The sequence below is a fragment of the Coloeus monedula genome, assembly GCF_965178545.1.
Source record: "Coloeus monedula genome assembly, chromosome: 2".
In the NCBI taxonomy this organism is placed as follows: domain Eukaryota; kingdom Metazoa; phylum Chordata; class Aves; order Passeriformes; family Corvidae; genus Coloeus; species Coloeus monedula.
The window spans coordinates 23812677-23825583 of record NC_138782.1 but is presented as its reverse complement, the minus strand read 5'-3'; the positions used below and the strand labels follow the sequence as shown (position 1 = coordinate 23825583).

At 35.5% G+C, this 12907-nt stretch overlaps 1 protein-coding gene across 1 annotated transcript in view; it reads right to left on the bottom strand.

Annotated features, from left to right (window-relative positions):
- The window catches only part of USH2A (usherin), a gene marked incomplete at its 5' end in the record, with an annotated part of 385998 nt that overhangs the window by 246785 nt on the left and 126306 nt on the right, over nt 1–12907 (bottom strand). The window contains 5 exons of the mRNA XM_082300920.1: nt 2340–2470; nt 2983–3171; nt 4477–4578; nt 4962–5088; nt 10861–10991. Coding sequence (XP_082157046.1) covers nt 2340–2470; nt 2983–3171; nt 4477–4578; nt 4962–5088; nt 10861–10991 — 680 coding nt within the window. The remainder of the gene's footprint in view (nt 1–2339; nt 2471–2982; nt 3172–4476; nt 4579–4961; nt 5089–10860; nt 10992–12907) is intronic.

The following is a 12907-nucleotide window of genomic DNA, read 5'->3' as shown; positions in this document are numbered from 1 at the left end:
GGAAACACGTGCCAGAGTAAGAGCTAGAGATTCATACTAGTAGAGCTGGTCACAGTTTGCTTGTAATTATTATGCCTGGATCCGAAGATAATCAGATTGACCTCACTGGCTTGAGTTAATTCTCAGGGCATGGAAGTCATGGAAGAAGTGACCTTTATGCACAGCACCTTTCTAGGACATCATTTTGTTCTTGGGTAGAAGACGAGAAAGAGTCTTTGGCTGTTTGGTAGCAGTCCAGCCATGTGTGTAGCTATAGTCATTCCCAAACTAAAAAGCTAATAAGAGAGCTGTGACCTATGCAAAGGGAAGGGTCAGGGAATACCTGGCACTCAGGATAAGTGGTATAGCTCATAATCTGTTTTGCTGTGCAAGTGTCTCCTGACCAAAGCTCCTAACAAAGACATCGTAGCTCATGCGCAACAAGCTACACCCCTTGTTTTCACTTTCTATTAACCTCTTCTCGTGAGCTCAAGTGCACAGAAAAGCCTTCTGTCATCATTATGTATGGGCAAAACACAAAGCTGCAAGCCTTGGAAAAGCATGCACATGCTCATCCCCTCGACAATTCCTCATCTTAAGGCTATGGAGATGTTAATTCGGACACGATTAAAGTGAGATAAAAGAAATTTACCTGACTTAGGACAAATGGAAAGAAAATTCCAATTTTCAGAGCTAAAAATACTATAAATATAAAACCGCCAAAAATCTGGAAGTTAGAGAAGAAAAGGAAATTATTTTGTCTAATTACTTTGTGCTTTTGACTCCACTTCCAATTTACTAAGTTCACTTTCTTCCTTTATGGTCAGAATCTATTTTCTTGTGTTTCTGGTAGTCTTACACAGAGCAAGAGAGAGGGAACAAGGCTCACCTACTACCAGAACCTCCAGAAGAACCCTGTGAATATTCTTCACGTAAATAGTGCCCCTGTACTGCAAATTACACACATACAAGTCTTTTTTAGAGTGGGACAGTAACATACATATAACATCTTATGCTATTAGCTCATGATCTTGGTCATTACTTGAGGGCAAAATTAAAGTAATAACTGTAATTAGCAAGACTTGCTACTGGAAGTCATGATAATTTTTTAACTAAGGCTGCTTTAAAAAGAAGAAGCAATCAGGTCTAGCAGAATTCAAAACCCAGGAAAAAAATTATCTGCTGGAAAAGCCAGGAGTATAAAAAGTAAGTATGGAGTAAGTTATAATTGACCTGAAAAGGAGAAAAATATATTTATATGGTTTAGGTCAGAAGTTTAAAAGAGAATGCCCATTAGACATAATGCCACACAATAAAACAGGTTGTGACATGACATCCATTAGCAAAACAGCTGCATAATAATAAATAAATAAGTAAATTAAATTCAATAAAAGTGCAGAAAGAGCAGATTCGGTCATAAAGAATAACAATGCTCTCAAAAATCTCTAAAAATAAATTATTGCTTCCTGGACCAACTGAAAAACTCTATTTTTTTGCCATGTAATCCTCTGTGACACGTACTAGTTGGTGCAAGTACTAACTATATTCGACCCACTAAGCAGTGGTGACCACAGTCTAATTAAACTCAAAATCTTTGGGAAAGAAAAGTATGAAAATCCAGAGTCACGTAGCTAATACAAGAATTTGAAAAACTAAACCAAACACATTAAAACTCAAACAAAATATTGGAAACAATAGAAGCACAAATAATTCTGAGCATAAACAGTCTTATTTAACAGACACCAGAAAGAAAGTTCATAGGCACTACCTCACAAATTTGCCTAATACAGGATTTGTGAAACTTCCTCTACATTATTGGGAAAATGGTGACAGAGATGAGATGGAACGAAGCTGGAACTAACTAATTTCTGTCTATCTGTTTCAAATCAAAAACCAAAAAAATTATGGATTACAAAAATAAACATATACCTTAAAGAGAAAGCTTTATTAGGAGACTGGACAATTTCCATTACGACCTTTTTGATTTACAGTTTAATGGATTTTGTTCTAGTATGAAAACTGGGAAAATGGGAAAACTCTATGCTTTCTAGAAATGAAGTGAAAGCTTTTAATACATGTCTTTTATTCTCTTTTCTGATGTCTTCTCATCCAGTTAAGACAATAATTCTGCTTTTCATATATTGATATCTTATCTATGACATAAATAACACTAGTAACTTAACATTTAGCATCTGTTCACGTATTTTTGCTTCATTATAATGTGCTGTGCAAAGCATTTCAAAACTAGTAAAACATGAAAATAACTTATGGTTTGAAATTTCTTTCAGTGCCAGTTTGGCTTTTGTGGAAAAAACTTACAGGTCATCTCTGAATAAAGTTAATTGCATTTTCAAACTTACTGCAAGATAATCTGGGCCATCTTTATTGTAAACAAACAAAAGCAATCCATTTAGTTGATCTGTTCTGAATTTGAATGAGATCTCAAATTCCAGTCCACCACTGAAAACACCTGAATGCAATTCCAGGAACCCTTGAAAGAAGGTAAATACATATATAAGTTAATCAAATAAATAAATAGCTTCAAGAAGTCAAAAGTAAAAATCTAAGTGCCACTTTCTACTCTGACATAAAGAACTCAAGTTTCAAGATTATAGTTTACATCTTTATCACTCAGCTTTGAGGATAGTTATCAATAATGTACTGCAAGAAACCAAACCAGTACAATATCCTAAATTTTTTACCCGGCTTTTTTTTTTTTTTTTTTTTTGCTGATACCTTATAGGCATCTTTTATGCCCCTTCAGAAATGAATACTCACCTTTCACAAACACATTGAATCTGCATATAGTTACAGCAGCACTACCTTCAACTCCTCTTCCATGCAGCAACCTTCTGTCAACCAAGAGACCCAACTTTAAACCATCAAAAATAACCCCATACAACTAAAGCTGACTTGAAAAGCAGATAACTGCAATACTTCTGATACAATCACCTTCTCTATCTCAAGAACATATTTGGATAGAGCACTAGTACAGCAAACTACCTCTGCCAAGAAAATGTGCTCCTTTTGAGAGTCCAGTGGGACATCCTTCCCAAACATGATAGACGTTGTTTTGTTCTTCGGCATTCTGCCAGTTCAAAGATTCCCAGTTTTCATAGGGAGTATGCATTTTTTTCAAAAATATGTCACTGAGACACCCCACAAATCCTTTCTGGACTATCATCTTCACCCCTGCATAAAAAGAAAGTATTTTTTTTTAAGTCAATCATCTGCAACTAAATGTAGGAATTAATTTATGTTTTATGCATGCTGTCCCTATCATGTGTCCATGTGTACATAGAAAACCGGCCACCAATCACTTCATAAAGCTGGTCTCCAAGCTAAATCCAGATTTCTGAATGAGTCTAATCACTGAAGAAAACATCTACTGATATATAGCTGGAAAATGTTAAAATTTTTGAGATTTTGCATACAGGTACTTTCAAATCAACAGCATAAATCTACTCTATGAAATCCAAGAAACATTTTCTTCAAACAAAACATTAATTCTGAAGAAAGACATGCATGGGCTGAGTAGGAAGAAACAGTGTTGCAAAAGCTGATGCAGAGAAACACCTGTTTAGAATCTTCATCAGGAAGGTTTTCTTTCCTTGTTTGTATAAAACAAAAAACCAAAAACAATGACATGGCTGCTATCCCTTTTTTACTGGGGACAAAAATTTAGAGCAGTTTTTATAGGTGCCCTTCTCTTAAATGGTATTTATAGCCAGTCTCATTTTGAATATATAGCTGGGATTTTTGAGAGAGGCATCCTGGATTACTTTGTTAACCAAAGTTTTAGAAGAACAAAGGCATGTATTTCTTGTTTTAGTGCTCTGAAATAAAGAAGAAAATAGGGAGCTGAACCCTAGTGAACCCCGCACCAAGTTATCAACTAGATTTCCTGTCAGAGGTGGAAACACAAACTCAATAAACAATTTGGCTTTCAGTTTAATATGAAAAAGCCAAGATTCTGCATATGAATTCACTGAGAACAGATGACTGTATACTTGTGTAGTCACCTCCATTATCTGATACAGTTTACACACTTGGCATATCTCCTAAGATTATTTATGAAAACTTGTATTTGTTGATTCTTCAATAAGCTAGATGTGATCCAGCTCCACATAAATTCTATATTTGTAAAATACAGGTATATTCATACACCTCTGAGCTCAATGCAACAACCTCTGAAGGATACAAATTCACACCAAAACAGGCCAGCATGCTGTATCCCTGCATCAAATTGGAATGCATAACCATGTGCTTAAGCTAATAAAAACAATTTACATGGGTATTTTGGAATGAATTTGGGAATCTGTATGTAAAACATGCCCATAAGTTTCACATTCATACCAGTTCTGTGTACAAATTCATTAAAATGTACACAGACCTCATAAGCAGCTTTAATGCTGATGAAATCAGCTATACAGGCATTTCAGTCTATCCCAAAAGATAAAATTTGACAAACTGTACAGACTTATTTATCCTACTTACCTTCATCTTTTCTTACAACAGCATAACCCTGCGGAAGTCCTCCAACAAAAACTCCTGTGTTCTCTCCAATAATGGTACTGCCACTAGTTGCTACGGAAGAACCTGAGCAAAATAGGTAATTATTCACATATTCAATGCTTTGAACAGATTTTCAACTCACTAATAATGTATTGATACTTCATAAAAGAGGCTAATGTGACACAATATCCTAAGACTTTCCTAATACATACCCAGGAAATATTTACAGGTCTATTTTACAACAGGAGATTAACACAATTATATATTCACAAGCACAAAAAGACATTTAGTATTAAATTGTCAAAGATTCACAGTGGACAGATCCCTCAGATGAACAGACAAAATAATAGTGACAAAATAGTCAGAAAATTGAGTGATTTTTTTTCTGTGTGGGTGAATACACAGAGTGAAAAACCAAGTGAGCAATACCCTTAGTTATACCAAAGTTATTTAAATGAATTGATTACCTGTGTACTGCCCATCCACTGTGATGTTTCCCAGTGCTTGAAATCTTGTAGCAATTATTTGGTGCCAACTGTTATCATTATACACTTTTCCACCATCATTAGTTGGAGTGACTGCTACTGCAGATCCCTTTTTATTAACAGAAAAATCTGATTTAAAATATTTTGAAGGTAACATTTAGAATTACACCTTATTCTTTTATGAAAACTTATAGCATATAACATCTAAAAATAAAGACAGAAGTCATATGTTTAACTTCTTTTGGACTGCTGAATGATGTTCAGGACTTATGTAACCTTCTAAATTTAACCACTAAGTAATTTAACCTTCTGAAATAATAAATGAAGGATCAAGGATCCAGTTCAGTGTCTATTAAAAATAGAAAACCCTGTGTAGTTCCCCTGATAAAGACAAGGATGAGGCACAAATTATTGAGGGTCATGTCACTCAGATTTTTTAATTTTTATTCTTTTTTTTTTTGATTATGTCTCTATTTAACCACTTCATGGATTGTTGTGTCTGTGAAGTTTGATGGCCATGGTTCAATGTTCCATCATGGACAGCAGCTGTGTATCAGGATTGTTAACTGCAGCACCTGTCCACATGAAGGGACCAAAAAAGAGGTGCATGTGTAGCACAGTAGGTGAATGTTCTGTCCATGCTAACCTGGCATCAAAAAGACTTAAATTTCTAGATGAGAGAGCACCATACATTTATGGGGGGAAAACGCTCATACCAAGAGATTCAGGAAAACTAAACACAGCAAAAAACCCCCCAAAACAAAACCAAACCCCAAGCAAAACCCCCAACCAACCAAATAAACAAACCAAACCAAAAAAATTCCCAAAAGGTAGTTATTGAGGTTGCTTTTATGGTACAAGGGATGCTTGTAAAAATGTATTTAAATTTAACTAGAATTTTTACTTAGTTTTATTAAAACAAAAGAAATACAGCATGAGGGGGTGAATTTAAGGACACCTATTACAAATACAGAGAAATCTTTTCTAAATTGCTGAGTAAAAGGAGTATAATACATGCAGTTGCCAAACTAAATCTCAAGACTGTAAAGAACCAAACAAAATATCATATAAATTAATATAATAATCTAATAAAAATAAAATTAATATATTTCAAGAATTTTCTTCAGATTTATATCCAAATAATCCTCCAACTTCCGAACAATTCCCATAATATTGCATCACGACTTTATATCATTCTTGAACTATCTGGGAACTCAAAGTTATTCTGCTGAATTCACAAAACAGAATTGTCCTGTACAGCAGGCAACCAGCAACAGAAAAACATTTCTTTGTGTAGGCACCGTGCTATATTTAAGAATCTCAGCTACTGGAGCTGGGCCACTTAATAGCGTCAAAAAACTATTTCCAAAAAATGGAAAATTTTTCATTTCCAACAAATGAAAAATTTGGTTCCTTTTAATTTGGGGATAGCTTGTAACTTTGTAGTAGCAATCCAGATAATTCAGCAATTTTTCTTTTCCAGATCTCCTAGTATTCTTTCTGGCCAAAGGATCTTAAAATTATGCACACAGAGAAAACCTGTTGATAGAAATAACCACCTATTTTGATTAACACTAAAACCCTCTTATTAAAATTTAGTATTCTACCTTTAGGGATGTTCATCCACCAGAAACTGCATTTTGGCACATAGATTTATGAACCCTGATTAGATTTTACAGTTTCATTTGGAATTGGGGACTGTCACTGCGGATACTATGTATCAAAATACACCTGTGATGCGTACCTATGTACACAATTAAAGAAAAAATTATTTCCTGTGAATATTTGCAGCATGTTTCCTACTCCATTCCGCCAGCATCCTGGTACTGAGGAGGTCTGGAGAGCAGTCCTCTGCCCCATAATGAGAATACAAAGCTATATATCCTTACATACTAATGGCACTTTTTCATATACTATTTTTTATTGTCTTCTCTCCTATTTCAACATTTTAATATTTTACAAACACACACATTTCATTATCGTAGTTTAATAATTAAAACCAGAACCGGTGTCATGCCCAATTAATGTGCCCTGGTAGCATGCCCATTAGTTTTTCCATTAGTGAATTCAACAATACTAATGGGATTACTAGCATGGGATGCTAATTGGGCGTGACATAAGAAACTGGCTTACTTCTTAGCATACCCTTGCTAATGATGAAATTAATGAGCATTTTATTAAATGCTGTCTCATCAAAGTGTACTTAGTTAGCGTTAAAATTGTTACAAACGATGCTGCATTCTAAAGATCAGGTGCCTGAATAAGTGGTTCTTCATATTATGTTTGGCAACAGTCTAGAGCATTAACAGTTTTATACATCAGAAACCACATTTATTTGTAACCAATTCAATCTGGGACCACACAAGCATATATGCTAACCTGTGCTTAATTTTGGGGAGGAGGGAAGGGAGAAGACAAAACACGACAATGTTCAGGGTTCAGCACGTGCTGCACTGGAGAGGCCTCTTTACACTTTTTCCAGAACTACCAGAGTCACTCTGGGAGCACATTCAAACAGCCTGCTGTGAGATGGCTTGTCATGCATTTTGGAAATCACATATTTTGAAACCTGGAATTTTTTGCTATGCCATACACTAAGTCTTAATATTTAGTTGATTTAAGTAACAAGTAAATATAAATGGCTCTGTCATACTGATGTTTACATTGAAAATACAGAGAAACATCACAAATATGGATCTTCAAAGATACTGTCTCAGGTGCCAAAGTTTGAATATAACAGCAATTTTCCCAGTAAAGCTCTTTCAATGCCCAGACTCCTACAACTAAGAAGGTGAACAAGTAATGAAGTTTTGCCAGTGCCAAAGAGGAAGGTCTAATTGGGATGCATAGCCAGGTATTCTCCATCTTCCCTTTTTTGTGGAATAACACCTCACTCTCAGACTGTGCCTAATACTTTGACCTCTCCATGACAAGAACAACCTAGAAGGCAACACACACAACAAAGAAAGTATCTGGTGTTCCTCCTTTTTGTTGTAAAATTTAGTAAATGGATCATCTTCTAAAATGGAAGAGCTGGATACAATTCCCTCCATCCTGTGAGAAGAATCTCAATACTCTCTCCTCAGACTGTCCTAATCACTTAGGAAAAAAGGTGCTGCATGTTGGGACTTACATTTCCACTGTAATTGATTTCATTTGGTACAAAATACTCAGTGCTTCCCTGGGAAATAAAGAAATGACCTGTAGCCACTGAAAGATAACCATAAATTTAGCTGCAGTTGATTGTATAATTCAGGTGTAGATATAAAGACATTATGATAAGGAAAAAATCCACAGAGAGCTGAAGGTTTACAGACACTCTGAATTTGGAGGAAGATCTATGGAAAATTTTGATTGTTCCAAAAAGACTAAGGAAGACATCTGTTTGCAAAAAAACCTCATGTTTCCTGGACCATGAGTAGAAACCTGCAAAGAATGGCAGTAAAACAATTAGGAAGGAAAAAAGAGCAGTTACACAGCACAAAAGGGAGACAAAAGGCATGGTCAGACAACAGCCAGATGAATGGTGGTGTACATGGAGCTCAGAGAAGTATGAATGGACACAAAGAAAAGGATTTGAAATTAACACTTAGCGAAGGAAGAAGCGAGGCTGCTGAAGGCTCCCCACTAGGAAGACTTGGCAGGACTATCCCCAGAGCAGACACAACAAAGAGAAAACGTGCTGCTGATCATGAGCAAAGATACAGACCAGCATCCTGAAAGGGACTAAGGGTACAAATAATTAACCTGCAACAGGACACAGCTGGAAGGGAGCACAGAATATTACACCACACCGCTACAGATAAAAAGCAGCAGAGACACAATTGTCATCAAAAAGAATGTTTGCAATTTCTCAGAGAAGAGCACAAAGGAAGGGCCATAAATGCTTCCTGTATATGCCATGACTATAATTAGAGACAACAATGCCAATAACCTGGCTAAGACACCACATGATGTCAATAAGAAGTAATTAAAGCATTTGCACACTAATGCAGACTGTGATGCACAAATGAAAGATTAAGGAATGCTGCTACAGTACATGATACCTGACACTGTAAGATAGGAATAGCAAATCATGGCAAAAGGAAAAAAGAAACTATGACAAAAACATAGACACAAAGGTAAAGACAATAAGGTAGCACAGAATATTAGGGATACAGAAGACTGGTAACTGAACTGAATTTTCATAGGTGAAAGACTTTGAAAAGGTTACAACACAAAACACATTGATGTAGGCCACTGTACCCTACTTCTGAATCTGAGAATGTACCCAAATCTCTTTCACATTATTAATGAGAAATTAGCTTTCAAGATAGTAAATCAACTGTTAAGACCTACACTGTTCCTGGATGCCTTAAATGACAGCGTTTTTTGTCTCTGAACAGCCACTGAAGCACTGAAGCAGCACCAAAGGCTATTTTATAAGAGGAAACAATATTGAAGTGATGATCCTAAAAATCAGCATGGGACAGAGTTGCCTGATTCAAATGAAACAAAAAGATGAACAAAGATATATTCATAAATAAGTAATCTGTTAAAATTGAAGATAGTAACTGTTGAAAATATTATGTGAACTGAGAAGCTCTGAGGACTGAATATAAGACCTGATGGGGTTCTTTACAGTTAAAAGACAGATAAAGGGGGGAAAAAATTTAAGCCCCAAAGAAGCCACTCTTCCCTCTCTTCCCCTTCCTGTTCCCCAGATACTGTGGATCCAAACGAATAAAACATCTTCTACGGAATGAGTCCAAACAAGCTGACATAAAGCTACTTTAGAAGGAGCAAGTCTGCAAGAAGGACTAGGAATACTATTTGAAGCATTAAAATGCTAGTTGAAAGACATCCACTCCCATTAACCATCAAACAACAACAAAAAAATCTGAATAGACCTCAGAAGATCTTGCAAAGGAAATAAAGCTTTCTTTTCAGTTAAATGAAGGTATAGGTGTAAGAGAGATAAAACAGATTTTGTCCCTATTAAAGTGTGGATGAGGACAACATTAAGCGTGGTCCCAAAAACTGAAGTACACAACAAGGTAAGATAAAGCTGTGTGTAAATGAAGTCGAATTATTAGAAATTTATGTCTTGGAATCAGAGGCAGATTTAATATTTTCTAGCATGGGGATCACATACAAGCCAGCCTCTGTGCAGCACCTAGCTGCTTCTTTAGGTGCTCCAGAGTTTGAGGGGAGTTTTCACTACTGCACAACACCTCCACATGATCATGGACTGCCTATGGCAGAGCTCAGGTGGCAAAGGTTAACAGTGGATTAGAAAATTGATAATTATTTACAGTTTCTTGCATATTTATGAACTATAAATGAGGCCATAATGTTTTTTAATTCCATAAGGAGATCCAGTTTTGGGGTGCACAAAATACAAAATACACAAACAGAAATGCAAGGAAGGGTGCCTTATTTTTATTTTGTTGGTATTTCCCTCATTATTTATGTTTTTGCATAATGGTGACATGCTGATCTCTATAGGAAAACAGTCTCAAGATGGGAGGCTTAAAATAATTGACTAACGTTATAGAACCTTACTAATTAATTCAAAACTTAGTTCTGCACACTTTCGAAATCTTGGTAGTTTAAGCTGCGTGTGTTTAGTGCACTGACAAAAATCCCAACCCATAAAAAAGCAGAAAATAAAATCTTATATTGCAGCATACATAACAATAAAAAGAGCAAAGATTTAGTATTTCAGTTTTTCTCTCCTAAAAATCTCTAATTACCTAAGGGTTCTGAGAAGCAAGTTAGCTTGTATCAATTAAATTTTAAAAAACAAACAAACCAACCAACCCAACCAAGGATAAGCATGTAAAAAGTACTAAGGTAAATGACATAAGCTATTTTTATAGGATCCTGTCTTTTGTAGTACCTGTGGATCAAAAAGAAAGTAAGGACGCCCACTCCTCAGCTGCAGTGCAATGTACTCCTCCTGATTGCCAGGTGATGCAGAGAAAAAAATCAAACCATCAGGCTCCTGGGTTCTAAATTTCACTTTAATACCTGGTTAGAAAAAAAGCAAGTAGATGGTTAAGGCCAAAAGTGGTTTTGTAGGTTCTAACAAAATTTACAAATGAAATATCCTTTTAAAAACAACAGCACCATTGCAAAGCAAAATCACGGAAGTTCTGTTCACCTAAAAAACCCCTTGCTAGACATTGAAGGAGAAATTTTACTAATCCAGACTGAGGCAGCCCTTGAGAGAAATTGCTGTGAGCCCTTATTCGTTTGTAAAAAAAGACATGCAATTGTGACTTAGGTTGTTCTAGTAACTTCTTTCTTAAAATATAATTCAGATAATAGCATACTATTCCATTAGTTGATGTTTTACTTGTGGATTTTCACTTGTCACTTAACATTTCCATAAGTAAAGTAGAAATGAGGTTTCAGCATGCAAGGATTTCTATGAAGAATAGTAGGGTTTTGGTTCCAAAAGACATATGCACGTGTTCATGTGTGTATCTGTATATATATTCTTTTACAAACATTGTATCTAAGTGCCCAAAGAACACCTGGAAAAGAAGTAGTTTTCCAACAAAAATTGGAAATATCCCAAGGAGTAATGGATGAACTAAGCTTAATTAAGAACTTTCCAAATCATCAATAGACATCCATTTGGTTTCTGATAAGATCCCTGAGTGTGTGGTAGAGCCATGCCTTTCCTGCACCAACTTTTTTGCAAAAAGAAATGAAAAGGCAGTAATAGCAACATTCACCTATTCTCTACACCCCCATGAAATTTCTGTATAAGGTGCTTTTACAGAACACGGTAAGTTTTGGGTTTTTCCCAACTCTATCAAACTATCCAGTATTTTCACTATTTTATGTCAGGCAGAAAACAATAAATGACTAAAGTTTTTACTTTGAACAGCACCTACATAAAAAAAACCCGTAATTCTGCCACACATTCATATTAGATTATTCTTGTTAATTACCTATACCTGAAAGAAATATTCTTTGGCCTCTCTACCTAATCATACACGGTTTCATGTAAATCACATGATGCAGTCACAGATACAAAACATTCTTGAGACAATGAAAATCAGTCCTGCTATTAAAACACCTGCAAAAAGCAGTTGCACAGAAGTAACCCCCTGCATGTAAAAAAACTCAACCAACAGTGTTCATATTTAAGGAAAAGCATAGCTTTGCCTGGCTCAGAAATAATAAACACTTGCAATACTGTGAGGTTCTAGGTACTTCCAGCTGCAGTATCTGCTGGAGAGGCTGAGGCTGATGGCCTCTAATCCCAGCAGTGAGGAGCACAGTTAATTTAACAAGCTGCCAGTATTTTTATGAAGCTGCCAGAAGACATTTCTAAAGACCAGAGGATCCCTCCTCACACCTAATTCAGAAGGACAAACACAAACAAAATAATTGAGTTTCTGCAAAACACCATTCTCATATAATATTGTGTTAGAAAATATAAATGAAATGGTTCATAGCAGTAAAATTGCAATAATTATAGAAGTTTTCAATTGTTATGCAGAAGCCTTCTTTTTTGTTTGGATATTGAAGAGCTCTGCTTGTAGAGCAGCTACAGCTGTATAGAAATTATTGATGAGTCAGGAACTGTTATTTTTTTCTAAATTCATTTGTCACCTATTAAAGAACTGAGAAAAGGACTCTGTCCCTTTAAGTTCAAGGATCTTTGGAATTTCTCATGAGATAAGGAAGTTCATATGAGATACCTCTAAATAAATACTTTTATACCTCAATATTAATATTTTCTCGCATTTCTAGACGTAGAGAAAGCAAATATTAAGCAAACTTCTTCTCCATAGACAATATTTTCACTGTGTGATAAAAAACTTGTGAAATTAATATTTTTCACAAGAACATACTAATATTTTTCACAAAACCATAGTAATTAATGTTGGACCTCATGGCCAACACAAAGCATAACCAGAAGCCCATTC